This window comes from Fusarium solani, assembly GCF_023522795.1.
Source record: "Fusarium solani strain SB1 chromosome Unknown bctg00000015, whole genome shotgun sequence".
NCBI classification, from domain to species: domain Eukaryota; kingdom Fungi; phylum Ascomycota; class Sordariomycetes; order Hypocreales; family Nectriaceae; genus Fusarium; species Fusarium solani.
The window spans coordinates 624624-651684 of NW_027072143.1; the positions used below are offsets into that span (position 1 = coordinate 624624).

At 51.0% G+C, this 27061-nt stretch overlaps 11 protein-coding genes across 11 annotated transcripts; 7 read left to right on the top strand and 4 right to left on the bottom strand.

The window, feature by feature from the left end:
* Positions 1 to 33: 33 nt before the first annotated feature.
* Positions 34 to 1793, top strand: MRS44_018154 (uncharacterized protein; the record flags this gene model as incomplete). The annotated part of the gene is made up of 4 exons (XM_065616353.1): positions 34 to 387; positions 439 to 828; positions 867 to 1200; positions 1582 to 1793. 4 exons carry the CDS (start codon positions 34 to 36, stop codon positions 1791 to 1793), a joined length of 1290 nt encoding a protein of 429 aa, XP_065472425.1.
* A 1514-nt stretch (positions 1794 to 3307) lies between these two features.
* Positions 3308 to 4380, top strand: MRS44_018155 (uncharacterized protein; the record flags this gene model as incomplete). Its single annotated transcript, XM_065616354.1, has 3 exons — positions 3308 to 3372; positions 3426 to 3713; positions 3771 to 4380. 3 exons carry the CDS (start codon positions 3308 to 3310, stop codon positions 4378 to 4380), a joined length of 963 nt encoding a protein of 320 aa, XP_065472426.1.
* Positions 4381 to 4997: 617 nt separating this feature from the next.
* On the bottom strand, positions 4998 to 5602 carry MRS44_018156 (uncharacterized protein; the record flags this gene model as incomplete). Its single annotated transcript, XM_065616355.1, has 2 exons — positions 4998 to 5474; positions 5534 to 5602. The coding sequence occupies 2 exons, from the start codon at positions 5600 to 5602 to the stop codon at positions 4998 to 5000; spliced, it is 546 nt and encodes a 181-aa protein (XP_065472427.1).
* A 918-nt stretch (positions 5603 to 6520) lies between these two features.
* MRS44_018157 (uncharacterized protein) lies at positions 6521 to 8228 on the top strand (the record flags this gene model as incomplete). The annotated part of the gene is made up of 3 exons (XM_065616356.1): positions 6521 to 6750; positions 7464 to 8079; positions 8145 to 8228. The coding sequence occupies 3 exons, from the start codon at positions 6521 to 6523 to the stop codon at positions 8226 to 8228; spliced, it is 930 nt and encodes a 309-aa protein (XP_065472428.1).
* A 751-nt stretch (positions 8229 to 8979) lies between these two features.
* On the top strand, positions 8980 to 9726 carry MRS44_018158 (uncharacterized protein; the record flags this gene model as incomplete). The annotated part of the gene is made up of 2 exons (XM_065616357.1): positions 8980 to 8997; positions 9052 to 9726. 2 exons carry the CDS (start codon positions 8980 to 8982, stop codon positions 9724 to 9726), a joined length of 693 nt encoding a protein of 230 aa, XP_065472429.1.
* A 2429-nt stretch (positions 9727 to 12155) lies between these two features.
* On the top strand, positions 12156 to 13172 carry MRS44_018159 (uncharacterized protein; the record flags this gene model as incomplete). Its single annotated transcript, XM_065616358.1, has 1 exon — positions 12156 to 13172. The coding sequence occupies one exon, from the start codon at positions 12156 to 12158 to the stop codon at positions 13170 to 13172; it is 1017 nt and encodes a 338-aa protein (XP_065472430.1).
* Positions 13173 to 13882: 710 nt separating this feature from the next.
* Positions 13883 to 14431, bottom strand: MRS44_018160 (uncharacterized protein; the record flags this gene model as incomplete). Its single annotated transcript, XM_065616359.1, has 1 exon — positions 13883 to 14431. One exon carries the CDS (start codon positions 14429 to 14431, stop codon positions 13883 to 13885), a length of 549 nt encoding a protein of 182 aa, XP_065472431.1.
* A 1111-nt stretch (positions 14432 to 15542) lies between these two features.
* MRS44_018161 (uncharacterized protein) lies at positions 15543 to 16394 on the top strand (the record flags this gene model as incomplete). Its single annotated transcript, XM_065616360.1, has 2 exons — positions 15543 to 15730; positions 15785 to 16394. 2 exons carry the CDS (start codon positions 15543 to 15545, stop codon positions 16392 to 16394), a joined length of 798 nt encoding a protein of 265 aa, XP_065472432.1.
* A 371-nt stretch (positions 16395 to 16765) lies between these two features.
* On the bottom strand, positions 16766 to 18752 carry MRS44_018162 (uncharacterized protein; the record flags this gene model as incomplete). The annotated part of the gene is made up of 4 exons (XM_046281797.2): positions 16766 to 17000; positions 17053 to 17443; positions 17496 to 17875; positions 17938 to 18752. The coding sequence occupies 4 exons, from the start codon at positions 18750 to 18752 to the stop codon at positions 16766 to 16768; spliced, it is 1821 nt and encodes a 606-aa protein (XP_046123515.2).
* Positions 18753 to 22345: 3593 nt separating this feature from the next.
* MRS44_018163 (uncharacterized protein) lies at positions 22346 to 23126 on the bottom strand (the record flags this gene model as incomplete). Its single annotated transcript, XM_065616361.1, has 3 exons — positions 22346 to 22360; positions 22416 to 22598; positions 22731 to 23126. 3 exons carry the CDS (start codon positions 23124 to 23126, stop codon positions 22346 to 22348), a joined length of 594 nt encoding a protein of 197 aa, XP_065472433.1.
* Positions 23127 to 25261: 2135 nt separating this feature from the next.
* MRS44_018164 (uncharacterized protein) lies at positions 25262 to 25695 on the top strand (the record flags this gene model as incomplete). The annotated part of the gene is made up of 2 exons (XM_065616362.1): positions 25262 to 25512; positions 25572 to 25695. 2 exons carry the CDS (start codon positions 25262 to 25264, stop codon positions 25693 to 25695), a joined length of 375 nt encoding a protein of 124 aa, XP_065472434.1.
* Between the last annotated feature and the right edge of the window lie 1366 nt (positions 25696 to 27061).

The following is a 27061-nucleotide window of genomic DNA, read 5'->3' on the forward strand; positions in this document are numbered from 1 at the left end:
TCCTTTTGGCGCCCACCACCATCATTCTTCTACATGCACATCCTTACGTCAATCGTTGGTTTCCTCTTCAGACGTATTTCTACCATCGAGATGGACGCATCGCTGGAGCTTAGTATCTTTGCCGTCGCGACGGTCATCCCATTGGCAGTTCAAACTATTTCGGCTATTGTCCTGTATGGCCGCAATTTCAAGTCTGTGTCCGAATCCAAAGCGGTGCACCCGAAGGGCGTTCAAAGGATGAAGGCCGCTGTTCGAGGACAGGTGTGGTTTGGCGCCATATCAACGCCCATGGAATCCATATTTCTGGTGGTCTCTTGGTACTACCAAATCGAAGAACTGCAGAAGGTTTTCTGGGGGCTTATTATCCTATCTTCGTCTCTATTTCAGGTTTGCCAGATATGACTTCCATTGCATGCAGAGCAAGAGCTAACTGCTTAGATATTTTCCTTACCAGAGGAAGCTCTTTCAGCCGCCAAAGCCCTCCATGCCAGCAGCTCGTACAAAGAGTTTTGGGATCAAAATAAGCCAGTCTTGCAGATCTCCACCGTCCCTCTCATATCTTTCGTGATTGCCACGTTCGTCGCCGTCACTCTACGAATCACACTGCCCGCCTATTGGCCGGCCGCATGGGCCATGTGGATGGCTCTCGGCTGCGTTTTGAGCATGGCTCGGTCTTTTCGTTACTTGAGCATCTTTGACGAGTCTGGCGATCGCTGGAGGGCCTACACGCTGGTCACGGCTGGCTGTATTATTCTTGGCACCTCGAGTTTGGCCCGAGATCAGGCATCTACCAGAGTCGTCATTCTAGGAGCGAACCATGTTGTTTTGGTAATCCATAGAACGTGGACGATGTGCGGCATGGATAGCGTACTGAGGGCCGAACAGGAGTGCAAGAGTTTAAGGTCTGCATCATCGTCGGTTTTCTCGGATGGAAGCTGCAACAAGGGCGAAGTTTGAGCGGCCTCTCATTGCTCGGGCCGAATCCAACAACCCAGCGTTATCAACGAAGGGGTGATGAAGCAGAGCCACGGCACAAATGGGGGAAGGGTCAAAGATGGTCGAAAGTAATGTTCGAAGTAGCTCAGTTCACTGAGGTTGCCTTCCCCAGGTCGTGGACACAAGCACGCACCACCTCTTGGGACATCCTCCCAACGGGAACTGCTTTGGGGTCTCCCTCATCTCCAGGACGGCTTATCTCAAGTCATGTCATGCTCAATAAATCGCGCATAAGAAGAGCTTATTTCATATCTAAGAATGTACTGCTGAGTTCATATCTGGTTATCAACAACCAGTTTCGCCGACCACGTTGATGCCAGTCACAGCCCAGCCACTCCCCTCCAATCTCACCTCACTCGTTGGGCCTAGCTGAATCTTTATGTAAAAACTGGAGTTCGATCTGGCTGTCGGCGTATCGGTCGCGTGCTCGCCGGATGTCTAATAGACATTTAAAGTATTATTAGCTCCATTGCTTCTTCATTGTTCGCTAGAAGATAAGGCTGTAGCTTACCGTGATGTTCACAACGATAGTGACTGGTGATTTATTGACCTTGCGTCTCTGTTCGTGCCACTCGTCGCCTTCAGAGCTTGCCGAGGAGGAAGGGGTGCAAGGAACGACCCTTGTGGGCGTTGTCGGTTCCTGGCCCGGCTCTGTTGGTGTGGCCGCCTCTATGGACGATCTTGGTGCAGTGGTGGAGGAGGCTGAGCCTGGTCCGGTAACACCCCCCGAAACCGACTCGCGACTTCGACGGATTCTTTGCTTATGTCCTCTTCTCTCCCTCGCTGAGCGGTTCTGAGATCGGAGTTTAAGTTCGTCCTCGTCTAAAAAAGATTGTGTGAAGAGCGGGCTTGACATTCTGAATTTGTGCGCTCAGCAGCTTTGGCGAGTTCTCGGGAGGAATATGATCGAGTGGGATGGGGCGAGTCAAGGCAAAGAGAGATGGACGCATCAGCAGCCTGGAAGATCTAGGGAATTCGACCCCTTTTAAAGTCACCACCGTTACCACCAAACATCCCTGCACCCGTGCCAGAGGATTGAGAGCGTGAAGTTTTAGCGCTGAAGTCCTTCATAAATCTCACAGAGCACGAGGCGATTGTGTCACCTCCAATCACTAGTCTCTTACATTGGCGAAGCCAGGTGGAGGAAGGATTCGACGGCCCTCGTTGGATGTAGGCCGTAGTGGGGAGATGCTGGCTGAGCTGATGTTACCAAGCATCGGATTACTCTACGGAGAGCAGCCGGGATATTTCGGCAAGTGGGCTGGGTCGTGTGAACTACCTTGAACGGTGCTGGCGGTTACGAGTAGAAGCAGAACACAGCTACTCCCCAGAGACCAGGCTACAGATATACTCTGTTCGAAATCCCTACGATGCAAGAGGGCACTATACAGAACCAGTTTTCAAATCAAATTCCGGGGGCAGCGAGCAATGAGACGGATAGGGGAGAAGGATTCCAGGGGCAATAGTCGGGAAAAAAGATTCAGGTGCTTCTACCGCAGGTAGGACTCCACGCACCAGTACAAGGTTAGTCCGTTCTAGTCGTGAACAAGCCTCCCACTTCCCAGCCAATCACGGCGGCACTGCAGTTGGATGTTGGTCCAGCAGGGTGGACGGTTATTGGATCAGCAGAGCTACAATATCTGAGCGCGGAGGAGCACATGTCAAGAGATTTGCAAAGACGCCAATCATCGACGGTTATTGGTGAGCATCGTGGATAGACTTGCGAAGATTTACTGGAAGAAACATACTTCCATGGAGTGGACGCTGGAAGAAAATCAATGAACTGCATTAGTTTTCCGCCAGCTGCATATTTCTAGTTGAGATTCCTGACGGTCTGCATTTCTACATGACGATGAATGAGAACTATGAGCCTGAATTGTTAATTGTAGGAAAACTCTCGTAAAACGCCAGGGGTGGCATGCGCAGGAAGGGTGCCGGGTACCAATAATGAACCAATCTAGTACCGCCACAAAGTGCAAGTATCATTACTTCCGGCCGATCTGAACATGTCTGTTAGACGACTTGTTTTTTCCGAATGCGTTGGGTCCAAGTCTCGCAGCGATACTTGGCCCTGTCCACTTTAGGTCATGGCTTTGGATTATAGAAGGCCCATTGCCGGCTGATACGAGTACCCGGCGGCTTCAATGGGCCATTTTCGATTTCCAATGGCATCACTGAACCGGATATTATATTTCTCTTGAATCCAGATCGCTCACATATTCCAAATGTACCCCTACGCCGTTTGGAAGGGCCGTCACACCGCCTCTCAGCCCTTACGAAGCGCCTCGCGATCGCTTTTCCTTCCGCCAGCATGGATACTCACCCTCGAGGTAATGGCCCCCCGAAGTCTATCAAGGCCACAATGAGGGCTCAGCAGTATGTGAGGATACTTGCCTCTGCTGCGTATCGGTCTCTAACACAGCCTCCAGATATGACCCGGCTGATCAGAAACTGCATCTTAACGAGGTGGAGGTCCCGAAGCCCAACGAGAGCGAGATATTGGTCAAGGTCGTCGGTGCATCGCTCTGCCACTCCGACTGCCTAACCTTCGATCCGGGCCTCGCCATGAACGAGGTGAAAATTCCCACTACCCTAGGGCATGAAGCAACCGGCATCATCACGGAGGTCGGGAAGCAGGTGAGGCAGTTCGAGGAAGGGGACGCCGTCGGTTTTCTTGCTTCCAGCGGGTGTTTTGAATGTGACGCCTGCACCACGTGGTAAGTGCGCGAGGCCTCGGCCGCAGCAGGACGGGTCTATCTAATGGTCGACGATAGGTCAAGCGTTGGATGTCCACAAGGCTTGAAAGCACAAGGGTTTACTTGCGATGGATACTTCCAGGAGTACGCCGTCGTCGATGCCCGCAGTGCCGTAAAACTCCCAGCAAATCTGGACATCGCCTCTTCGGCACCCCTTTGTTGTGCAGGCGTCACTGCGTACAACGCAATCAAAGAATGTCAGCTTACCCCCGGAAAATGGTTAGCTGTAATCGGCGCCGGAGGTGTCGGGCAAATGGGCATTCAGTACGCCAAAGCCATGGGGCTGAATGTCATCGCTGTCGACATTAATGGAGGCCAGCTAGATGCCGCGAAAATGGCAGGAGCAGACTACACGTTCAATCCAGAACTATGTCCGACTTATGCAGATGACATCAAGATCGTTACAGAACATGGGGTGGATGCTGCTGTCAGCTTTGCGCCATCCGAGAAAGCTTATGACGATATGCCCGGCATGATCAGATGGGGTGGCCTCCTGATGGTAGTGGGGGTTGTCGATGGGCCTCTGACGATCGAACCGTTGGACATCATCTTCAAACGATACGTCATAAAAACAGCGTGCAACGGAACTGTCAGAACCCTAGAAGAGTGCATTAGCTTCAAACGATGAGCATAGCATCAAGCCCTTTGTGGAGTTCATCGGGCTGGAAGATCTTCCGCAGGCAATAGAGATGATGGAAGCCGGCAAGCTTCGAAAGCGCGTCTGCGTCAAATTTTAGACCAGCACTCCTTCCACAGCGCAAGATTCGGCGTCAAATATAATATACTGACCGTTATGGATTGGCTACGTTGGGAAGAGGGACTCATGTGGTGTCCACTAGTGAAGTATGGGATAATGTAGAATACAATCGGACGAGGCACGAAGGGGCTAGTTAAACACACACTGTGGCTATCACTCTCTGATAGTCATCAATGTACCGTGCCCTAAGCAATTCCCACGGCTCCCCTCCTGAAATCAAATGTCCTGCGAGCATTGTTCCCGGCCAGAGAACCCCGCGCCCGTCACCAAGATGTGATCCCGACCAAGTCGACCCCGAATCATCAACTCAAATCCCCGCCGACTGACCCCTCCCTTCCATCAGCTAGCGAGAAGCTATTCGTCGTTCCATACATTCTAGTATTGCCTCTTCCACTCTCGTATTGGTCACACAAGGGCGAGGCGTGGAGTTCGTCTCTCAAAACGCTCTATTTAACGTTGCACCATCCTCAGATGCCTTATAGTAACATCTACACGTACACCCAGTCTTGTTCCAGAACATGCCGACACGTGTTCATGAGTTGAACAACCTCTGTAGACACCAATTTCTGATCTCTGATCAGCTTCGACCGAGACATTGCTTTATGCATTTGCTCCGGGTCAGCCTCCTCCATTGAACCGGTCCCCTCAATGTCGACGATAGCACCGTATATCACATGATTCTCTCGGGCGGAGTATTGCAGGTCGAAGCGGCGCTGAAACCGATCCTGTTCGCCGCCCAGCTCCTCGAGGAGGCCGCGCGCGAGGGCGACTATATGATGGGCCTGAGCGTAATCAAAAGATCCTGGCTTCAAGTGTCCTTCGACTTGCATGAAGGGCGCCAGTAAGGAAGCCTCATCCCGCGCCAGCAGTTCAGATGCTGCGGCCCCGTCGTAATGTCCAAGCAGGCTCAGGCCCAGAATCTGCAAGCATAAACAGAATTTCACCCGGGTGAGTTCATCGGCCTTCTGCAAGCAGGCTCAGCATCAGCTTTCATACTTGTTATCGGCTTGAAATATCGTCATACCTGGAGGCTACGTCCTAGCATCATCCACTCGAACAGTGTTTCGTTTGCAAGTGCTTGGTCTGAAGGCATGTTTCCTGTACCTGAGCCAGCGCCTTCCATGCTTTTGCTTTTGGGCCGCTGTGGAGATTCCGAACGTCTCGCGGTGATGGTGCAGACCAACACTCGACCTCCTAGCTTGCGGACTGATAGATATGTGCGACTAGAAGAACCCGACTCGTGGCTGGATGATCCCGTAACTACGCTCTAGGACGTTGGCTTGGCGAGGGATGAAGAAATTTCAGACAGTCTTAATTTTTCCAGAAACCATGACAGCTTTTCTAGGAGGTTGGCTCTTCACAGCCAAGAGAAACCCTCTGCCCCCCCACTCGGGCCAAGATTGAGGACATCCGTCCCCGCTTCCAGCCATTTGAGGACTCGGACGTTTAAACTCAAAGCCACCGGACACGTTTAAGCCCTCCGAGTTACCGGTACATTTAGATGTCACTAAAATCTAGCGGCTTGGTTCCCACTTCCGCCCCATCGCTTTTGGACTCAATTCGACGGGGTTCGCAAATGGAGAACAGTAGATATCCATCGCATGCAGTGCCTTTAATCTCCTCACTCTTCCCGTTCCCTGTTTTTCCCTTGCAGTTGCTTGATTACTCCGAGTGTCCTTCCTACCAGCGGCGAGATCTCCATCGACACTTAAACCAAAGCCCGTCATCGACACATCCCTTCCGCGTTGTCATCGAGAGCGACTTGAAGAACCAATGAACGACCATGGCGAATCGCATAATCGCGATAGCCAGACTTCAGAGGCCAAAATACGGCTCAAATATGTTATAATATGTTATAATATCATCACGTTCGCCCGCTCTTGTCGGCAGATCTTGAAATCCGGAACAACACTTCACCGATACCCCCCTCACAAACTTTATGCATGCGACCCAACTCAGCCATGTTGGCGCATCAGGGCTACTCCTGAGAATACATACGCCAGGGCTCTCGATGGAAGAGACAGCTTTCGACAATGAAGACTTTGCCGAGGTGAAGATGGCATTCAACCGGGCCATTGGAGAGTTGAAGAAGCGACCTGCCCCGAACAAGGTTGCGAGGGTTATGATGCAGATAGAGCCTCTATATTTGACCCCTCAGCAGAAACCTCTATGGATATTCGAGACGGACCAGACTGGCGAAGCACCGCGCATGAATACAGAAGCGCGGAGGCGTAACAGTGTGTAGGCGGTCCAGCCATCCCCTAGGGGGCTCTGGCTTCCTCGGAACCCTCCCTTCTTGCTGGACATGGGCCTATCTGGTTTACATCCCCCACGTTCAGTTCCGATGTTTTCCGGCTTGTATTTTTGCCGCGCAGGGACGGGAGATGTGGAGGCAAGGACGAAGTCCACGGGCTCCTTCCTCTCCGAACAGCAACCCCCTCCACGAGGACAGCGCCCTGCGTCCGTTGACATGTGCCATTGGATGACGAGCGACGGCAGAAAGCTGGTGATTAAGACGGGCATGTGACCAGTCGAATCAGCATGAGGTAAACCGGTTGCTCAAGGTAGGTGCCCCCTGTGGGTAACCACATGTCATCGAGCTCTCAACCCCTTTTTTACATCCTTCATATCATTAAAAGCCATTGCCTCCATAATCATCAATCAAGGCGCTCTATTCTTCCCTCATAACCTTGGGTCTACCGACTGGACAGAAACTCTTCGCTTGCCTTACGTGGCGAATTTGGTTTAAAAAGATATTCGCGGCGTTCAACATAGGTTCGGTGTCGAAACGTTCTCGCATCCAGTCGCTCATTCCCAAGACTTTCCTCACATCCTGCCATGTCACACCTCCAGGATACGACACAGAGTCTATTTCCATCACTCCAGCCTAGGGAGCAATTATCACCAGACCAAATGCATCCGATGACAATGTATTATGGAAGTTTCCTTTCTAGCCCAAACTACTGCCAACCGGAAAATATTGACCCAAGCCTCACCCTTCTTTCTACAACATCGAGGGTGTTCGAGGGGGCACAAGAGACCACTCTCTCTTGCGTGAGCGAGGCGCGGCACTTGGCGGCTGATACACCAGATATGTTCACGGAAAGCTGGGTATTCGGCCCTCGGGAGCACACCTGTGAAGGCTGCCCTCTGCAGGATAGTTCAAGATCTGTGGCCCCTCTTCCTTCGCAGGTCGACCAAGAGACTACCATGCCTGTCCCCGACCAAACACTTGCCGTCTGTCACATACACCCAGAACAACAGCAATGCCAATATGGTGTTACTTGTCTGGCCAGTGAAACCGGGCACAACCAGGGCATCACTGATATTATGAACCAGCAACGGGGTTCTACCAGGTCAATTGCCGATTTCCCTAGCGACTGGCCAGAGGGAGCTGCACCAACCATCATAATGCCGTGGGACCCTTCTTTCATTTTCTATGGTGGAATTCTGGCAGAACCATTGGAGCAGGGACACTTGAACTATAGAGAGCTGCTGTCCGATGCACCAGACGGCGAAGTCCGTGTTCCTGATGACTGGGAGATGGCCTACGCCACGGGAGAAGAGAACGTGAATCATACAATACTTTTTGGGGCTTGCGAGAGAACACAAGACCATCTACGAGGAGAGTGTAGCTTTATCAGGGAAAGGGATGCCTGCTGTATGGAATCGAGGCGCGATCACAACGGTTCAAGGACATTCCTTACAGATTGCAATAGAATGCCAGCCGACAAGGGGAGAGGAATCCTTTCGAGAGAGGTGATGCCTGTTTTGAAATTTGGAAGCTGGTTTCAGAAAGGCCCAAGACAGCGACTAAGGCGAAGAGAGTATGTAGTGGTTTCTAGTGGCTGGACAATAAATTTATTCTAGCATCATATTGTCAATGAACGTAAAGGATCATGTTGGCCAGGAGGCGGGATCTGCTTCTAAAAACCATGATGATCTACATCTTGGGAAGAGAGTACTGTAGTGACTTGCAGCCACAGACAGAGAGGCGGGCGGATAGAATACCATTCTTCCCAGGGCCACACACCACGACGACGACGGTCGGTCGATCGGTTTGAGTAGTTATTTGATGAGAAAGCCTCCCAGCTTTGCGCCAAGTCCGTTTCATAGGCGTAACGACAGACTTCTCGCAAAACATGTATCCTCAATCATGGTAGCCTGTATTGGCACTCGCTTGTTTCGACGAAGCAAAGGGGGAAGCGGACAAAAGCCGCGGCATTCTTATCGCTTCAACAAGCAGTATATGAGTGGACTTTGGCATTCCCTGATGTCTTGCACTTGCGAATGCCACTTTCAAGTTGCTAACACGCCGCACACACACTCGAGGGACCTGAGACTTTTCTTTTGTGTGTGTATATGCTTCTTTGTATACTTTTCTATCTGGACAGACTGTCTTAAAGAAATCTGGACCTGTGTAACTCGCCAAGTCACGGGTGTCATCCATACCGGAGTTCAACATCCATCATGGCTGGATGCCATAGGGTAAGTAGCATTGCCGCTAGCTGCATTCCTACGATATGTCTCGTACTTAGCTAGGTCACCGCTTGGATGAATGATTCTAACGCGACTCTCCAGTTTCCTGCACTGCTCGACGAACCTTCGACGTGGTACCTTCCGGACCCCGAAGACAACTATTGTCACTTCACAGGCGGGAAGAGCTTCGAGGACTTTGAAAAGCTCCCCGAGCACGAACGAAGTAGTGTATTCCGTGCCTACTTAGCTGAGAAGACGCCTATTTTAATACAGGAGCCTATTGCCTGGACCAGTCATGAGAGCATTGACTTGTTCTTGCTTCTGAAGAATGAGGCTCGAGACAACGAGGCTGGACAGCGTCTGCTGCAAGAGGCTCGGCAAGTGTTCTACGAAGAAAATTCCTTCATAGTCCTCTGGAGCGACTTGGATCGCTTTTTCGACGATCTACTTGGCCGGTGGACCGACGCCACTCCGGTCAGGTCGCTGGTGCGAAAAATCACAGTCAGGATCGAAAGGCACGAGTGTGGATGTGGAAACCTTGGGGACTATCTGCAGCGCACCCGCCACTTTGCCGAGTCCCCGAATCTGGAAAGCCTCTCATTCGAGTGGTGGGATTCTTGGAAGCATTGGAAGGTGAACAACGTCGAGGAGGACTCGGTTGGCGATGGCACAGATGACGACAAGTCAGACGGAATCCTGAAGGAGTCATCCTCAATTGACAGTGTCTGGGAGCTCTGATGAAGGCGAGACCTAGGCCGGCCGTCAACGGTAGATTTTCAGCCAACAGATGGATCATTGGTGGCACGCTTCGGCGAAACCAGTGTGCCGGTAACGGGCGCTTGCCAGGCCCGCCAGTCAACAAGATGCGTAGCAATCACTAGGCGCCCCCTTCATGCTGGCTTGGAGGAGCGCACGGCGAAAAGCGGTCGTGGTGGCGGTGGTCCACGGGCATGCGCAAGTTGGGCCCGGTTTTGCCAGCGTCTATCAAGGCCAGCATCGCGAAATGGCCAAATTCGTTCGGGCAGTATCGGAATGAGGACCCCGGATGTCGGTTTAGCCGAGAAACGAGAGCCCCGCAAATTATTGTTGAGTATGTGGGGTGTCACGTGTGGGTCAAGGATCTTAAGATTAAAAGCAGGTCCTTCAGGGGCAGCTGCATACTTAACGGGAACACGAACACAACACGAATACACTGATTCAACCAATGGACCGAATACACGTACTGTCTGACAATTATCTATAAAACTCTTTGCTGGGGTTTCCGCACTTGCTCTGGAAAGCATCCGGGCCATTAACCTTTGTTCATCGTCTTCCATTCGCCGGTTCCGCGCTCCGCAACACTTGTGTTGACTCGATTAGTGGATTCCCATACAACGCGCTACAAATGGCGAAAGTTACAGAAGAAGAGTACCATTTTAAGGTCGTTCAATGCAACGAGCCCCTGCCCTCAAAGCGCAAGCGAAAGACACGAAGCTCCAGCAGCGTGGGCGCCGAAGTCACTAAGCGACAACCATTTCCCTTCTCCAGTTCAAAAGTCTCTTACCGTTACCGCGTACTGCCCGCCGCGCGGTGGTCCGGGTTGCAGAGCTACAGATGCTTCCTCTGTGAGAGAAGTCGCCCGATGTCCACACGCCGTACAATTAGCTAATCGGTAAACGCAGTTCGGGGCACTCGATTCAGGCTCGGAGACTTCGTCAGGGTGGCAAACCGGTTGGCGAGCCAGGACAGCCCAACAGAGCACGCTGTCGGGGATCCGAAAAAGCCCGAGAGAGACTGGATTGCCTATATACTGGAGATCAGGGCTGCTGACCCGTATCATGTCTTTGCTCGAGTATATTGGATGTATTGGCCTGAAGACATACCGAAACGTGTGATGAAAGACTTGACGCGCAGTCATGGGCCAGAAATATTCCACAGGTCACATGAAGTCATTGCCTCTAATCATAGTAAGTCCTGAACCCTGCGGCGCCCCTCGATCCTGTAACTCAACCATAGCAGTGGACATCATCGACGTGATGAGTGTCAATGGGCTCGAAACAGTGAAACCGATGATAAGTTCACCGCGCGATGCGCGGAGCAGTCAACTGTTTTGGAAAGCATCTTTTGATTGCTTCCAGAAGACGATATCGGGGGACATGGGATCAAAGCAGTGATTTTATTCTACGGTACGGCAGCTGCATTACGCTGGGTTCGCATGGCTTAGTGTTGAGACTGAACGATGGGGCATGAATATTACTTAGTAGAGACAATGAAATGGGCCGTTCGCCTTGAATTACAACAAAACTATTCCCGGGTTTGCCAACGACAACCGAGCCCAGTAGAGTGGCATCATATCGTCGGCGTAACCGGATCAAGTTTGCCGCATGGCGATGCCGTGGGCTGCTTTCTTCTGGTCTCTCGTTCAGATGATAGTGCTGGATAAGAATGATTCAAGTGAGGCCAAAATGAATGGAAAACAGGAGCCTGAGATTTCTTACTGTGACGATGGGCGTCATGTTATCCTTTTACGAGACAGATTCGACGAGACTATTCTTCGAAGCCACGCCTTCATGTCAACTGGCGCCGAATACCGCCTCCGCGTCGGTGCTTTTTACCCATGAACCAGATTTCCATAGCACGTTTGGTGTCGATGTGCCTTGCATTACAGTGTTCTTCGCCCGATCGTCAACTTTCATGACCCGCCAAGTAGACGTAGAGATCCACATGTCGGATGACCCAGCTGAAAATCCAACCACAGAAGGCGTAGGATGATTTTGGATGTTTCCAAGGCTACATGGTAGGACAAAGAGGACACTTTTTGTGGTATTATGGATAAAATTGGCTTTCATCTTTTGCGTCCTCGTCCACTTAAGCCCCGCTAAGTGTTGTTACCTCTCTTGGCTGCGCCATATCGAGGCTACGATCGACCCCAATGCATGCAGAGCCTCATCCGTTCTTTGTCACACACATTTTCGAAAGCAAAAATCGACCCAGAGTCCTAATACGTCGTATTAAGTACTGGTTTATAAATCATCCTCTACCGTATAAGATTCAGGCCAGAACTATCATTGTTAAACACATTCTTCAGCATCACATTTCCCGTCACGCGCAAGATATTCCTTTTCACCGTCTTTCCAACTGTCAGCCAGGTTAGCGTCAATACCGCTAGGCCCTCGATCTAGGCAAAAATGGAGTTCGACAAGCTAGAGGCCAACGACCCGAGGGTCACGCCGGACACAGCTTCTATCCGTGGCAAAACATACCACTATCTGCGGGCTGATCCGGAAACAGAGCCCCTTGCAACAATCTTCCTCATCCACGGATTTCCAGATCTGGGCTTCGGCTGGCGATACCAGATTCTGCATTTCGCATCACTGGGCTATCAGGTCGTGGCGCCGGACATGCTCGGCTTCGGCGATACTGATGCACCTGACCAGCCGAGCCAGTATGCGTTGAAGAGCATTGCCGAAGACATCAAAGAACTGGCAAACGCGATTGTCAAAGACAAAAGAATCATCCTTGGTGGACATGACTGGGGTGGCGCCGTGGTCTGGCGCACTGCCATGTGGTTTCCCAGTCTTGTTCAGGGCGTCTTCAGCATCGGCACCCCTTTCACTCCGCCTTCGTCGGTCTTTCTTTCACCAGACGATGCTGCTCGTAGCAAAGGTCTGATAAATTCGAGGTACCAGTCACAATTTAGGGGTACCGAGATCGAAGACAAGATAAGGGACGAAGAAAGGGTTCGACAATTTCTCAATGCCATGTTTAGAGGGACCAGCCCTGAGGGTGAGGTCGGATTCAGCGTCACAGAGGGCGTTCTCTTTGGCAACCTCCCTAAACTGGGCCAATCCCGACTCATCTCGGGCGATGATCTGGACCATTATACTTCAAAGTATTTTCGAAAGGGAGAACCTAGGCTGAAGGGGCCCCTCAACTGGTATCGCACACGCGCGCACAATTATTTTGACGAGCTGCAACTCTTGCTAAAGCCGATCAAGTTTTCTATGCCAGCGCTCTTTCTCGCTGCTACGAGGGACGAAGAATCACCACCGAGCATGTCGGATGGGATGGACCAATACTTTGAGGACTTGACTCGTGGGGAGGTCGAAGCATCCCACTGGGCTCTATGGGAATCACCTGCCGAGGTCAACAAGCAGGTATCGGCGTGGTTGAAGGTGCTGAGACAAGATTCGAAACAGGCATAAACAGCGACAAGGGCTTTGGTAAAGAGACATAGGCTCCTCTAGCTAAAGTTTCAACACCGTATCAATCTTCAACATGCTTTTCTATCAGTTCCATCTGCAGGATAATGTAGCCGATTTGGTCCGGCCATGCACCAGTGAACAAACAGCACACCCCGAACAGCCTGCAAAGTGTCAGGCGAGCCTCCTAAGGCCGAACAACACACTGGGTAGGATATGTAGGATAAAATTGCAGCAATTGGGCTTGTACCAGCCAAAAGCCCTACCTCTCTCTTCTTATACCCCCTTTGGCTGCCTTGCCGGACCTTACTCCTCAAGGCATGCCTCTCCAAGTGTTCAAGATCCTATCTTCAGCAATTAAAGCATGATCCCCAAATCGGGGCCATATGTCCTTGCGCCCCGACTCGCACTCATTCTTTCCGTCTCGACCGAGACTTGATTGCCGTCCGTATAACTCGTAGTTTGCGTGCATGATTCTCCCCATTCAACGGCGCCTTCCCCTCTAACAATTAACGAAAGACTTCTTGACTTCGTTTGTCTTATTCGCCGCATGCATCCATGTTGTGTATCCCCTTCGTGCGCCGAGAGAAACAATGTTGCACCATCTCAGCTACTTGTCCGTCGTCGCAGATGCTCGGTCCTGCGTTACTGCTCTATCGCCGATATCTTTAGGGGCATTCCGTCCCGGGCCAGCAACACTACTCTTCACATTTCTAGCGCTTCCGGGACGGCGGTCGAGTCGTCGCGCCCGAGTTCATACGTACTGAGCAAGCTGCAAACCCCCTCGCCCCTTGCCAAAATGCCTGAGGCACGGGGGTTCCACTACGATGTCCTACGCATGGTCCATATCTCGATTCATCCTGGTCGGTAATGAAGGCATGGGACCAAAAGTCAAACGGAAACATGAGCCGATATGCTATTCTAATGGGGGTTTCGAGATGCTCTAGGGAATCGATATCGTAACCGAGGCCCGCCTTTCCGATGATGCCGAGAGTAGCTCGGCTCAGCCACTCGAGTACTTCGAATGGCTTAGCGGCCAACTTCTTCCCTTTCATCCCATCCTGCCAGGGGTCAGCTAGAAGGAGCCACTTTTCCGAAAAGATGGGACTCAGGGCTTTGATAGACCGGGTCGAGAAGTCGGGAACAAGTGTTTTGCATTGACGACCGTGCTCTTCTCCTTCGGCCGCTAATCTCGTACCGTACGGATTATCTGACACCACGTAGCAGCCAAAAGAAGATTGCTTTTGAAAGCCAATATCCATTTCTTCAAGCACGGCGCGCACCCGCCGTTACATTGACTTTAGGCCGTGCGTAAGAAGCGCCCACATGGTGGAGATGCACCATCGTTTCATGAGAGTGATGATGGCCGCTGATCACTAGCATGATGCCCGTTTCAACCGTACTTAGTACATAGTATGTAACCTCAATATGTACGCAGGGTTCACCGAGTGGGGGTTGATGGAGCCTTGTTTGATGAGAGAGTGGAGAGGTAGAAAGCAGTTTGGCGGAATTGTTCCCCATCGTTCAGTCTAATCAAGCCTACTGTCCTTCCGCGTCTTGGCACTGAAGGCATGGGGTGATGTTTAGCCTCGGCAAACGGAAAATTACTTCGGCAAGCGTTAGGCCTGCGAACTTTTTGTGCCATTTTGGCTACCAAGTAACCGTCGACGCGATACCAAGGCGGAGCTTGAACAGAGTGGGCTCTAAAGGTTACGGGTAAGATTTGCCGTTGAAACTTTCGAGTCTCGATTCGATGTTTGATGTCGAGCAGAAGATAGAGATCGGCCAGTCCGGTTTGGCTTTCACTTTTGAGTCCTTTTTACTTTTTTTTTTTTTTTTTTTTTGGGGGCGTTTCACCTATCCCGGGCTTTGCGAGCGAGCCCATTTCAACGACTCATACTTTCCGGCCCATTTTGGCCTTTATTGCCTCGGTAGCTGTTTTGTTTGTTCATTTGGTACGTTCCGCATGTTCCGTCAATTTGCCACCTCACATTTCGGTCCCATTTGAGCTCTGTGATCGCATGATTCGATACTCGAACACCAGACTCAAATTTCTCTTCTTTCTTAACCGGCCTCCGACGACGTTGAAATAAGCTCATCACGTGATATGATTTTTTGTATGTATGTATGTATGTTTGATTACGCCCAGGAGAACTAATCTCATAGGGCCGCTAGATACGCTAAGCCATTTACACTTCCGTCGTATTGATCCTGACCACAAAAGAAAAGATTTTTGTAGGAGGCACTATGCCAATTTAGGCCAAAGTAACCCAGGCATTAGTCAGCTTCTTAGAGGGATCTGCACTTTTTGCCCGCCGACAGTCTGGAAACTTTTCTCCAATCTTTGCTTCCACTATGACCGTTTGGCCAGCCATGGGTGAGGCACCGGAAATGACAACGTACGAGGCCGATCGAGGCGCGGTGCCCGAGCCCGTGGTGGTACACGTCAAATCAACAGCAACAGACATGTTTGGCGAGGAGTCATTGTGCTTCGTCGCCTGTAACCAAAAACCCTCCAGCGTGGCAGATTCGAAGTGTTTCGGAAAGGCATGCACAGTTATGTAGGTCGAGGGAGGTCCCTTTTTTGTTTCGGCAGTTCTGACACTGTTTTGTAGAGAAAACCTAAACGCTGGCATTATAAAAACGCCAGTAAGGCTTTGTTTTGATTCGGCCAAGGTCTTCGAGTCATTTGCAAATTCATACAACACAGCACTGTTCAAAGATATAGAGCTCGTTTTGTCTTACTACGACACATCGACGGCGAAGAGGTTGTCTGCTCTTTCCAAGTTCTGTGGCCTAAGCCGCTTGCAAGTCTTCTGGAACGTGTTTCCCGAATCATGCGCTTTGCATAGGACCGAAATTGAGCATCAATTTGCCTCGTCTGTCAGGGCTGAATGTGCCGTTGCGGTGACGTTCCAGGAATGGGGAATAACGATGGTCTCGAAAGACTATGCGAAGGCCCTCGACCTGCCCGGCCTATTCAACTTTGCTGAATGCAGCACAAACAACGACGACCGGCAATTCTATCACTATCATTTCCCCCAGTCGTACCCACCTCATTCGAGGTGTTGCTCAGGGTACTTGAAGAGGAGGGAAGGCAGATGGGCTAGGCACAAAGAACTGAAAATGGCATACGCGAGCCTGGTGGCAGCACAGGAGGACAGGCCAGATGTGCCTTCAGTGCAAGATATATTACAGCAACTAGGAATTACTGTACGCAACTAGCCGGGGCTTCCTTTGTTTTCTACTCACTTTAGTCGTATATACAGCTCCCTCTGTATTTGGCACGTATATCTTGCTGCTAGTGAACATAATCAGACGATAAGGCGGCACAGTGTGTTGGAAGTAGCTACGTCTTCAAGACCTCCATAGACCACATTCTGTGTTGTGCAAGTCACACCATGTAATGCACCATATTAGACACATTGGAGTATATATAGCAACTTCATCGCTGTTGAAAGCCTTTCTTTCTTTCAGACAAAATCTACCAACCTGCTTTGCAGCCCCTAGCTACTTAAATAATACAGAACTCATCGTAACCGAGTCTCGTTCCCTGGGGAATCGGGTCTTTCCTCGAACGCTGGGCATCAGGTGAATCAAACGCCCTCTACCTGGCTTGATCCATTTCTCGAGGATGCATTGCCGTACTCCTTAATCACCCACCTGATAAATTTATCCCACAGTTGCTCCCACTGACGATAAATGCGGTCGTGTTCGGCGCCATCGAGGCAGGCGTGCTGCAGGCTCCATTGGATAAACTGCTTCCAGCCGAACAGCCCCATATCAGCCTTGCCTACCATAACCTGGTAAAAGTCGTGTGATAGAGTCGACCTGGATACCTGTCAGTAAATTCAGAGACAGAAACTTGCCAGCAGTGGCTTACCGAAATAGCGTCCCATTATCTGAGCTGATGGTGCAGTGAACGTTGTTGGCCAGCAGTTGATACATCGCATGGCCACTGACACGCGGGGTGAGCCCAAGGATCTCGTTGGAGATGGGACACAGCTCTAGGCAGATGCCTCGTTCCTTCATGAGCTGCATAATGTACGGGTGCTTTGCGAGCGCAAAACCATGGCCGATTCGCTTCGACTTGAGGAGCAGCGCGTCGACCAGGTTACCGTCGGTATCCGAGCCCATGTCCAAGGTCTCGCCGCAGTGAAAGAGGAATGGGATCTCCACGTTCTGATCCGCACACTTCTCCTGGAACGCAATGAGCTCTGGAACAAAGTCCTTGATGAGCCGCCCCTTGGACTCTTCGCCGACGAGGTCGAAGCCTATCCTGGAGTCAGCGTTTCAGCCCTTGCGCGTGGGTATCTATTTGCTCACCCGCGATCCACCGTGGCCACTTCTTCTTGAACGTAAGGCATTCGTCAAGGGCTTCCCTAATTTGATCGGGACTGAATGACCGGGGCGTGCAGTAAATAACCTTGAGGCCGCCAAAGAACTTGCCTTCGCGCTTCACTTTCGCCTGGAAGCTCTCCACCTCTTTGATGATGAGCTTCATGATGCCCTCATTGTCGATGCGCTCAGAACCGTCGTCCTTCCATAGCTGGTTGCTCATCATGAAGTTGGGTCGGATCTCAGCATAGATGATGTTGTCCTCCAGCAAGTTCTCGAGTAACCGCCTTGTGTATGCTTTGTAGGCCGTCTCGTAGTTAAATAATCCCTTCATCATTCTCGTTCGCCCGTTGAACTTTTCCCATGCCCTGGACGGTATCAGTTTTTCGCTTCCTGGAAACTCACACTGGAAAGGCAGCACAGAACTTACCCGGATGCTGTCTGCAGGTTATTGTGCGCCTCTTCTTCGTGGAACATGAGCTTATCCTGTAGCCAGTCATCGGCCGTGGCCTTGTTATAATATTGGCCAAACCGGTCCCTGAACTCTTGAAACCTCATGGGCTGCCAAGGAGTGTATGTAGCGGAGAACAAATCGCCCAGACGTTCCCTTTCCGGTTTCATGATCTGGAATTGGATCTCGCACCGATCAAAGTTCTCGTAGCCGTTGTCCGGAACGAGGGGCAGATTGCTCATGATGAACATGCGGTCCATGCCCTTGGCGATTCCCAACAGCACGTCAGGCTGCAGGCAAGCATTGAAGTGGATGTGCAAGTGACTGCCCTTGGGCATGCGCTGAGCGACTTTGAATAACTCCGTTCGATCAATAAGCTCCCTGTTGGACAGGAAATGGTCGCCGGCAAACCTAGGGTGACGTTGACCCCCATAGCCCGTCCTAGGTGGAGCATTCCCGTAGATATTGGCATCGTCCTGGGCCCTCAGCCCTCGGATGATGGCATCAGCAAGCCGCTCACGCGGTGTAGCCTCCTGCTGGCAGCTGTAATCAAAGTCTAGCGCCCTCTCACGGAATAAAACCTCTTTGCGCAGTTCGTCATACTCTTCTATGGAGCTGGGACTTGCAGTAGAAAGGTTCACCGCGCTCAAGGGGTTGCCGGGGCTTCGAGCTGCAATATCGGCATCGTAAGCCCCAATGAGACTCTGCGCGGCGGCTTTCTCGCCTCGATCCGGGCCTTCCAAGCAGGGCTGTTTGCTCTCCGCCATCGAGTGGTGTTGCGCTGAACGCTGCATCGCAGGTATCTTGTGGAGGTGGATAAACGAAAACGTTGGTGTGTGATGATGGCAGGTTTGAGCGAAAGTCAAGGCAAGAGTTGCACTGATATATATAGTGAGGGCTCGATCGCATTCAGGCTTGCAGTATGCCTGGGTGGAGTTCGCCAGCTTCGCCTTCCGAAGCGGGTCCCTGGCCATCCGTCTTGTTTGGGTCAGCCCAAGGAAGACCCTCCTTAGTGACTTGCCTCTTTGTGGGTTCAGAATACCCAAGCCCCTAATAGCAGGCCAAGCAGCCAAGCTCCGTACCCACAACACTGTGGAAGAGTCACATATGCCTAGAGGGGTAGAGTTAAGAGCTGCTAGAATACTTCTTTGATGAACGAGGTGTAAGTAACATGGCGTGTGAGATGCCGATTTTGAGAGCTATTTGATCTTACGGTGTAAGCAAATGGCAGCCAGAAGCCATCTTACCACCGAGTGAAAAGTGCCAAGTTTCCGGACCAAGCTTCTGCTTGTCCTACTGTACGAGGTTAGTCTCAGTGGACGGATGATGGGGACATGGAAATAGAGGGTCCGTTACTGCGATATCTCTAGAGCCTTTCGCCTTCGCATATCCAACCAGGTCCGTGGGTTGTCTGTCCGCTTTCCTCAATTATCTTGATCGTCACCTAACACACTTCATGGGCTGCCTCCATGGCCTGGATAACATGATGTTTGAATATGCCTATCTTAGACCATGGTGCCTTGCTCCGGCTCTTTTACGCGTCTGCGTTCTCAAGAGTGACGAGGCCTCGCCGGAAGCATGTGTTCGCACACTCTCGACACATCAAGTCCAAGAGCTACCGCCACCCGACGGCTCCTCACCTGCTCCCACGTTACTAACGCCACTCATGCAGCTAAAATGATACGTGCGGTGCGCCGCTTTGACAACGAGAGGCCAGCTTCAGCGACCAGCCTTCTAAGGCGCGCGCAAAGGCTGACAGTGGGCAAGACCAACATCGAAAATGAGTTTCCCAGGGACTTTGGCCAAGTTTCGCCGTCGCCAAGGTTGGCCCATGAATCCATGATCGGTCACGCCGTCGGCTACGCTCATAGGCCGAGAAGTCGAAGTTTAGGAAATTTGACATGTGCGGCAAGTTTTAAAAAGGAGCGAGTTAGGGACTATGCGTTCTAGCCATTGGCTCGATAGGGTAGAAAGACAGCAAGAATTCACATTTGGTCACATGTGAAAATGATAGGAACGGAAGTTAAGAGAGAGAAAAGAGAGAGAGAGAAAAAACTTAAGGCCTATGAAAAAGCAGGAAAGCTGTCTATACAGCAACTGTCTGGGGAAAAAAAACCAGCTGGTAATGGATGATCAGGCCATTAACGTATGAGTGCCAGCTGGAAAAAAACTAAATATGAAGTATTTTGGGCCTTTCAGAGGAGTTCTGTGACTCGTGAAAGGTGATCGTAACCTCGGAGAGCATTGCCCAGTCCGTTGGCTTATGTGCGATCGTAGCCTTTGCCTTTGAGAGCATTGCTCCGAGTCCTGTGGCTCCATCCGAACCAGCAACATCGTTGCTGCCCCGTTCTTTCAGCTCGCCTCACTGGCGGCTGCAAGTGGGATCCCACGTGATCGCCGTCTTGGCTTGCGCCTCATCCAGGCATGCCCAGGTCTCGACCTTGTCCACACATCTCGATTGCCGTTGAATGGGTCAGTGACTTGGGTCGGGGCCTCAGTTTTGGGCCATTCAAGGTTCGTGACGCAGCACAAGGTCTTCCAACGCGTTCCTGCTTTTCCTCGCAGGGAAAGTCCTGCAGGAACGCGTTGAGAGTAAAGGGGAAAGAAGATTCGGAGGCAGTGCGGGGGGATGGGGGAGATACTCAAATCACATTCATGACGCCAAGGGGAGACGGAGGGAAAAGGGCCAAAATCGGCCACCAATTTTCTGGCCTAGCGCGACCTTCCGGTCGAGTGCGCAAAACGGTCCCAAATGAGCCCAACATTCCCCGTCTTCGGGAGTGGGAGGGAAAAGTGCCAAATCGGCCGCCAATTTTCTGAACGAGCGGACCCGCCATTTGCGTCTTCAATGGAGGTGACCAGAAGAAGTGCTGGGCGTCGGCAAATGACCTTAGCGTCCTTTTTTTGACCGAAATTTTCAGCAGTGGGTCGATGGATACTCGTGGCGGGAAATTTACGTTTTCTCCCGAAGCGCCGACGCGCTACCCTATCGCTCTGGATCTTTTTTGGATGTCTTCCCTGCCACAGGAGGAGCGAACGAGCAGGCACATGGAAGGAATCCAAGCCTGGCGTGCAGCTTGCCGTCAGGGAGAAAAGCATCTGCGACTAGCCGTCGTTGTTTGGAGGGCCTTGCGCGCCTTCCGATACTCCCGATCTGTCTTGGTTCTAAAGGCAGTCGCGACGTCCGGCGAGATGAGCTCTCCTAAAGTCTTTTTGTCCGTGCCCGTTAAGGCCCCGATGGTTTCTCAAAGGCAAAAAGCATGGTCGGGTAGCCAGAAAAATCCCCGTCCGCTAGCAATCCGCTAACAGCTGCGGGGAAGAATAAACTTTTCCAGACCTAAATGGAGGCACAAAATGGTAGAGTGCCAACTGTAGGGTAGGTAAAACTCCAAATCACACACAACTACGAGGGGAAGATAGAATGAGGATGAGGCTTGATTGCCCACAATTTCTCCGATATTGATGTAGTGAGATAACTACGAATTCAAGTTCTACTGCGTGAATTTGTCCTACACCATGTGCATACTACCGATCACGCTGCGTCATATCATTTCTTCTGCCTAGTCTCTGCGACGACATCGAGTTTGGATAGTGAAGCCAATTATGGGCGTCATCGAGCACCTCCAAAGAGTGGAGGACTTTTGCTGGCTTCGGCTTTTTTGCCCACGTCTACACACAGGAATGGGGGAGGCGGGTGCTCACTGGATCTGCTAGAGGAAGACCATAGTGCTCTCTTGGCGTGGTTTCCTGGTGGAGCGAGCCAATAGACTGACTACCCTGCGTCCCAACAGCCTATGTCGTAGGGTAGGCATTTGATCTCTAGCCGCCTGCGGTCAGGTCATCATGGCGTTATGTAAACAACCTCAAGTTCACAGACAATACTTGGGTTAGCGAATCGGACGTTGGGCCACCAAAGTCCCAGGTAGGTCAGCCACACGATGTTTGAGGGAAAATATAGTACAGTATGGGGCGGATGAAAAGAAGAAGGAAATAAAGTCAGCAATGGGCTTGGGGCTCGCCGTTTCGGTTCGTCTCTGTTCAGTAGTCTTTTTTGTTTTTATTTATTTTTATTTTACTTAAAAATTTTTATTTGTTTTTTTTTTTTTCCTTTTTAAAGAAGATTTCCCTCCATACTATCTGGATATTATTGGAGAAGCGGCATGCATGATGGTGTTACATAGGCAGCCACCTCAAGGGAAGATGTCTCACGATGATACAAGAATTGTCTGAACAGCGTTATAGACCTGTTGCAGGATCAGCAGATCTAGTATCTTGGCGTCGTCTCTTTAAATATAGAGACGAGGAGGAACGAAGAACAAGAAGGAATCAACAGCAGGAGCCGGCCAACCTTGGCTTCTGGCCATCCTTCCGCAAATAAGTCGTAACCTCAAATAGTGTCAAGCTATCGTCCTTATTAGCTTCAACCGGAGTCAGATTTTGATCTCAAACAAGCTTACAACGCAATTCCAGTCCGGGGTGGGTTGGTTCGAAGGCACGTAAGCCTGACCAGTCCAGCACCGCGTGGAGGGACTGTAGTAGAATACGAGATAAGGAACGCCACGCATGCGCCCGAGCTTGCGGGCTCTGTTCTTAAGAGTGCGACCGCTTTTCGGAGTGAGTTCTGCCTGGCAGGGGAAGCTCTGAAGCCTTCTCAGTATTTGCTCTAGAAAAGATGGATGAAAACTAGGTTTTTTTTTTTTTTAAAAAAAAAAATTAATAATAATAATAATAACAACAAATCAAAATAAAACAAAACAAAATAAAATATATACCTTGGCATTTGCATCGGGATTGTTTTCAGCAATGGATCTTGTGCCCACCCAAGACTGGCTATTCAAGTCCCAAAAGCGTGCAACGGAGGAAGTTTTCCCATCCCTCCTTCGGTCGATGGCCCTTGACAAAAGGCTCTTACTCGACTTTAGGGCGTAGGCTAGCCGAAGACGGTTCCTCCTTGAGCCAGACTTTCGGGCGTAGACTGGCCGAAGACAGTTCCTCCCCGACTTAGACGGGGATAGCTCATCTTGGTTCTTCCGCAAATCCAAATCGTGCTGGTTGAGGTCTTCAGGCCGCTCCCGAACTATATGGTTGGTAGGGTCGAAGTCATTGAGACTAGGGATAGGGCCAATAGAGGAAGCGTGAAGGTTGTCTGCCTGGTCCTGAGCGTTCATGGTGTCGCGACGTGGGGATTTTCGACAAAACTGCAATGCATGTAAATGATTAAATCGTGGACAAAAGTGGCATTCTGCCTTAATAGACAAGTCGTGATCGGCCGCAGATATACATACTACAAGGGCGGCCGTTTTTGACCACAAGCGCTTCACTCGAACGGACTTTTTTTTTCTCGTGGGACAACAAGACCAAAATCTACCGTAATGGGCGTGCAATGGATCCCATTGTATGAAGCGCGCACATCCTTACCGAAACCAGCAAGGGCGGTGGGTTTTGTTGTCACGTAGACGCCTGCAGTGCGCAGGGATCGGGATGCATTACATTACGGCCGAAATGGTGCGTGCGACGTTCTGGTTTGGCTACATGAGGTCAATTTCAGCCACCGTCCATCGAGCCGCGCCAAGGCTGACAGCAGGCGGGACAAACATCCGACAGTGAGCTTTCCAGGAATGTTAACCACGTTCGATACGTGCATGATCGGACACCCTAGTAGGCCGATAAGCCAAAATTGGTCGGTTTGAGGGCGCAGTAGGTTTTACAGACTTGACAAGTTTTACAACGGCTTCTGGATTGCAGGTTTCTCGCAATTGGCTCATTTGGCATTTTGGCTGGTTTAAGCGTGGATAAACCAGCTGAAAGATGCACTGCTGGATGAGCTATGTGAAGAACTCATTCGGCTGTTGCATTCCACGCTTAGGAAGCCCTTCCCCTACAAACGACCCATCCGCATCATTGACTCGGACGTCTAGCGTCTCTGGCCATGCTGTGAACCATGTCGTCTTCCACTGTGAACGGGATCTGGAACCGTCCGGAGATGCGAATTCAGCCACGGAAGCCCAGCCCTGCGCTTCGCGCTAGAATTTGGCCATTTGCGTTCAGCCCCTCCAACTCCACAACTCCGTCACGCACAGAGCGCCCTTTTCAACCGCTCAATGACCTATAGGGGCTTCATTTGAGAGGATCAGACTCGTAGCGCCGCGTGGTTTGGGCAGTTTCAGGGCTTGCATTTTGGTATCGTACATTTTTGACCTCGCGGTCAAGCCACTGGAACGTCTGGGGAAATTTTCCGCCATGGGAGCAAGTAACATGACGGCGCGATCATGCAGGTATTACATGCAGCTATGGCGTGCGGAACATGTCGTGCAGTACTACGTATGGACATGCAGGAATGGCTGCTGAATTGGACCCTTGCAGAGCCTGCACGGATCCGCGGGGCGGTATGTCACCCAACGGTCCCGAAACATCCGCGGCAAAGATCCGGTCCTGTATCCGTAAACGAGTAAGTGAGGAAACGACTAAGCGAGGAAACGAGTCGTACCCGATCCCTTTTTCGGCGCTTTGACAAAGGGTGATTACTTTCTTCAGTGGGGAAACAAGAGGCAATTTCCGTGCCCTTTGCCCTCTGTCCCTCCGATCGGTGTCGTATCTAGGTGACCTATCAACTTCGATATTATCAGGCCATCTGCATCGATTTGTCATTTCGTAGCCACATTAAACATTATCCATCGTTGCAGCTGATTCCCGACGTGGTGATCACGTCCGCTTGTCACAGTTAAAATGGCTCTAGCTTCTATCAGACCCACTCTAATTTCAGCACCTCTCCACTCGGGGCGCACCAGACGAGCCCCGCGGTACGGCAGGACCATCAGTTGGCCTCTTTTCAACGTGGCAATCATCGGCCGGCGCGCAACGGACGGCCGGCCTGGCACTGACTAGTACCCGCCCCGGCTGCCCCGGGAACAATAGTGGCCGTTTCTTGCCTTTTGGATCTGAGCAACAGAGATGAGCAGGTAATGGAATGATGCATGGGCAGAATATCAGGCAGTTGATGGACAAAAGGCTCGCACCTTGTTTTACCCACAATGGCAGGTTCCGCGCCGATGTACGAGTCACAATCTGCTCCTTTTGAGTGGTATGTAGAACACTACGAGACAAACAGCTGTTCGAGCCTGCCAAGAACCATTTCCCATCGGGCTGGACCTCGGCGGTTACCCCTTGTTGCACCTGTTGGTCGCTGCCATCGTTAGCGTTTCAGGCGAGCACCTTTGATGATCGAAGAATTTCACCCGCAGTTTCTCATGTCCGCTCTCTCTAATCATCGTTTTCATTCCCAATTTCCACTGCTCGTCTCATCATGAAATATCCTCCGCGAAGACATCGCCATAGGGCCCATGTCTCTCGTGCGCAACCATACACCACGACCCAGTATCGGATAGCCCGGAGGCTATGCAGACCCAATGTTTGGTCTCGTCACCGACAGCACCGACAGTTTGCGGGCCCACCCCAGTCGACTCTTCTGAGGCAAAGGACAGTTGCCCGGCTTGATCCGCAGTCTCCAGCTTACCAGCCAGCAGGAGACGAAGGTCCCGGCTATCAAGATGAAAGGTTCGTGTTATACCAGCATAGAGAGCCTCTCTGATATGCACGAGCTGAACAAATCGTAGAGGCAACTATGGCGACGGTTTTGTCGGCGACTACGGCGAGGAGAATGCGTGTCAGAATCATCCGGAGCTGGAGCAGCGCATGAACCAGATTATTGAGATTGCCAGGGTACAAAGCAAACAGTGATTCTCCCAACAAAAAAAAAACCCTTCCCCTCTGGATTGGCCTTAGCTTCACTTTGACGTATCGTGCGCTGACACTTCATGTCTTTAGAATTCATGACATAGACAAAACGTCAGTACTTGGATAGGTCGAGTGATCTCGCTTTCTTGCCTCTATATGCTAACCATTTTACCGGGCAGAACGAGGGAATTGGTTCAGCAGTACGTAGTAGTCTTCGGCTCCTTCCTCCCCCTTCCCCGGGTCGCCGCTCCTGCTGACGTTTGAGTTGGATAGAATGAGGGAAGTAGCACAGCAGTAAGTATCGACCTTGAACTTCTGCTTTGCCTTTTTTCTGACATGGTTGCCTGCAGGGTTTCGACAATGCGCGAGGAGTGAGTGATATCTTTCATCTCAAAGGGAATATATTGAGACGCTGAACGTTTGTAGAGCACGAGAACTGCCGAATAATTTAGTTGAGAACATCTTGCTGCCCCTTTTTCAGACGGCCGAGACTCTATTGCAAGGAGAACAAGACCAAGTGCGTCACTCCGTGACGGGAGAACATGCAACAATGGACCCTGTCGAGATGTCCATTAAAGGCAACGAACCTCGTTGCTAAAGACCATATGAGAGTCAGATATCATGATGGTGTGGCCAACAGAGGGTTTCTCTCTTTTTTTTTTTTTTTGCGTTTTTTGTTCATGTAGTCGAGGAATCGATATCGATGTCTCGTGTCGTGTCGGTGGCACGTTCTAAGACAAGGACCTCCAAGTGACGTAGCCTATCCAGGGTAGGATACCCTATTTCATCGAGTAGATTCGTGGTAGGGTTACCTCGGTGCCTCGCGGTTTCAGAGTGGGCTCTCTCCACTTCCTAGGATGGGGTAAGCATCAGTTCAAATGGAGCTACAGATAAAGGGAAATAGGTGTTTTGGTGGCGATGTCTGGATGCTTGAATTGTCTTTTCCTTCTTTGCCTCCATTTTTTGATCACTCATTACGTGGAACATCAAATGAGTTTACCTAGGCGTCGACTTGGTTTTGTTTGGGCTGTCACTGCTTCACTAAAACCAGAAACGACTTTAGGAGAGTAGACTTTTGAAGATTTAATGGTATGAAGAAGGATGGCCCTCGTCTTCCGAGGCATGGCATTGATCGTGTGCAGGCCAAGATGTCTTAGCACCTTGATTGATTGACCGTCCCTCTTCATCTCCTGGCACTTCAGCAACAAGAATTCGACCAACCAGTATTTGACGTGATTGCGAGAAGGGCTACTGATGCGGATGAAGATGATGCCACCCCTGGTATATCGCAACGGTATATTCAATACAGCTAGTAGTTTCCTATCAAGCCCCGATCCTTCTTCCAGTAGACCCCAGGGCCCTTGCCTGA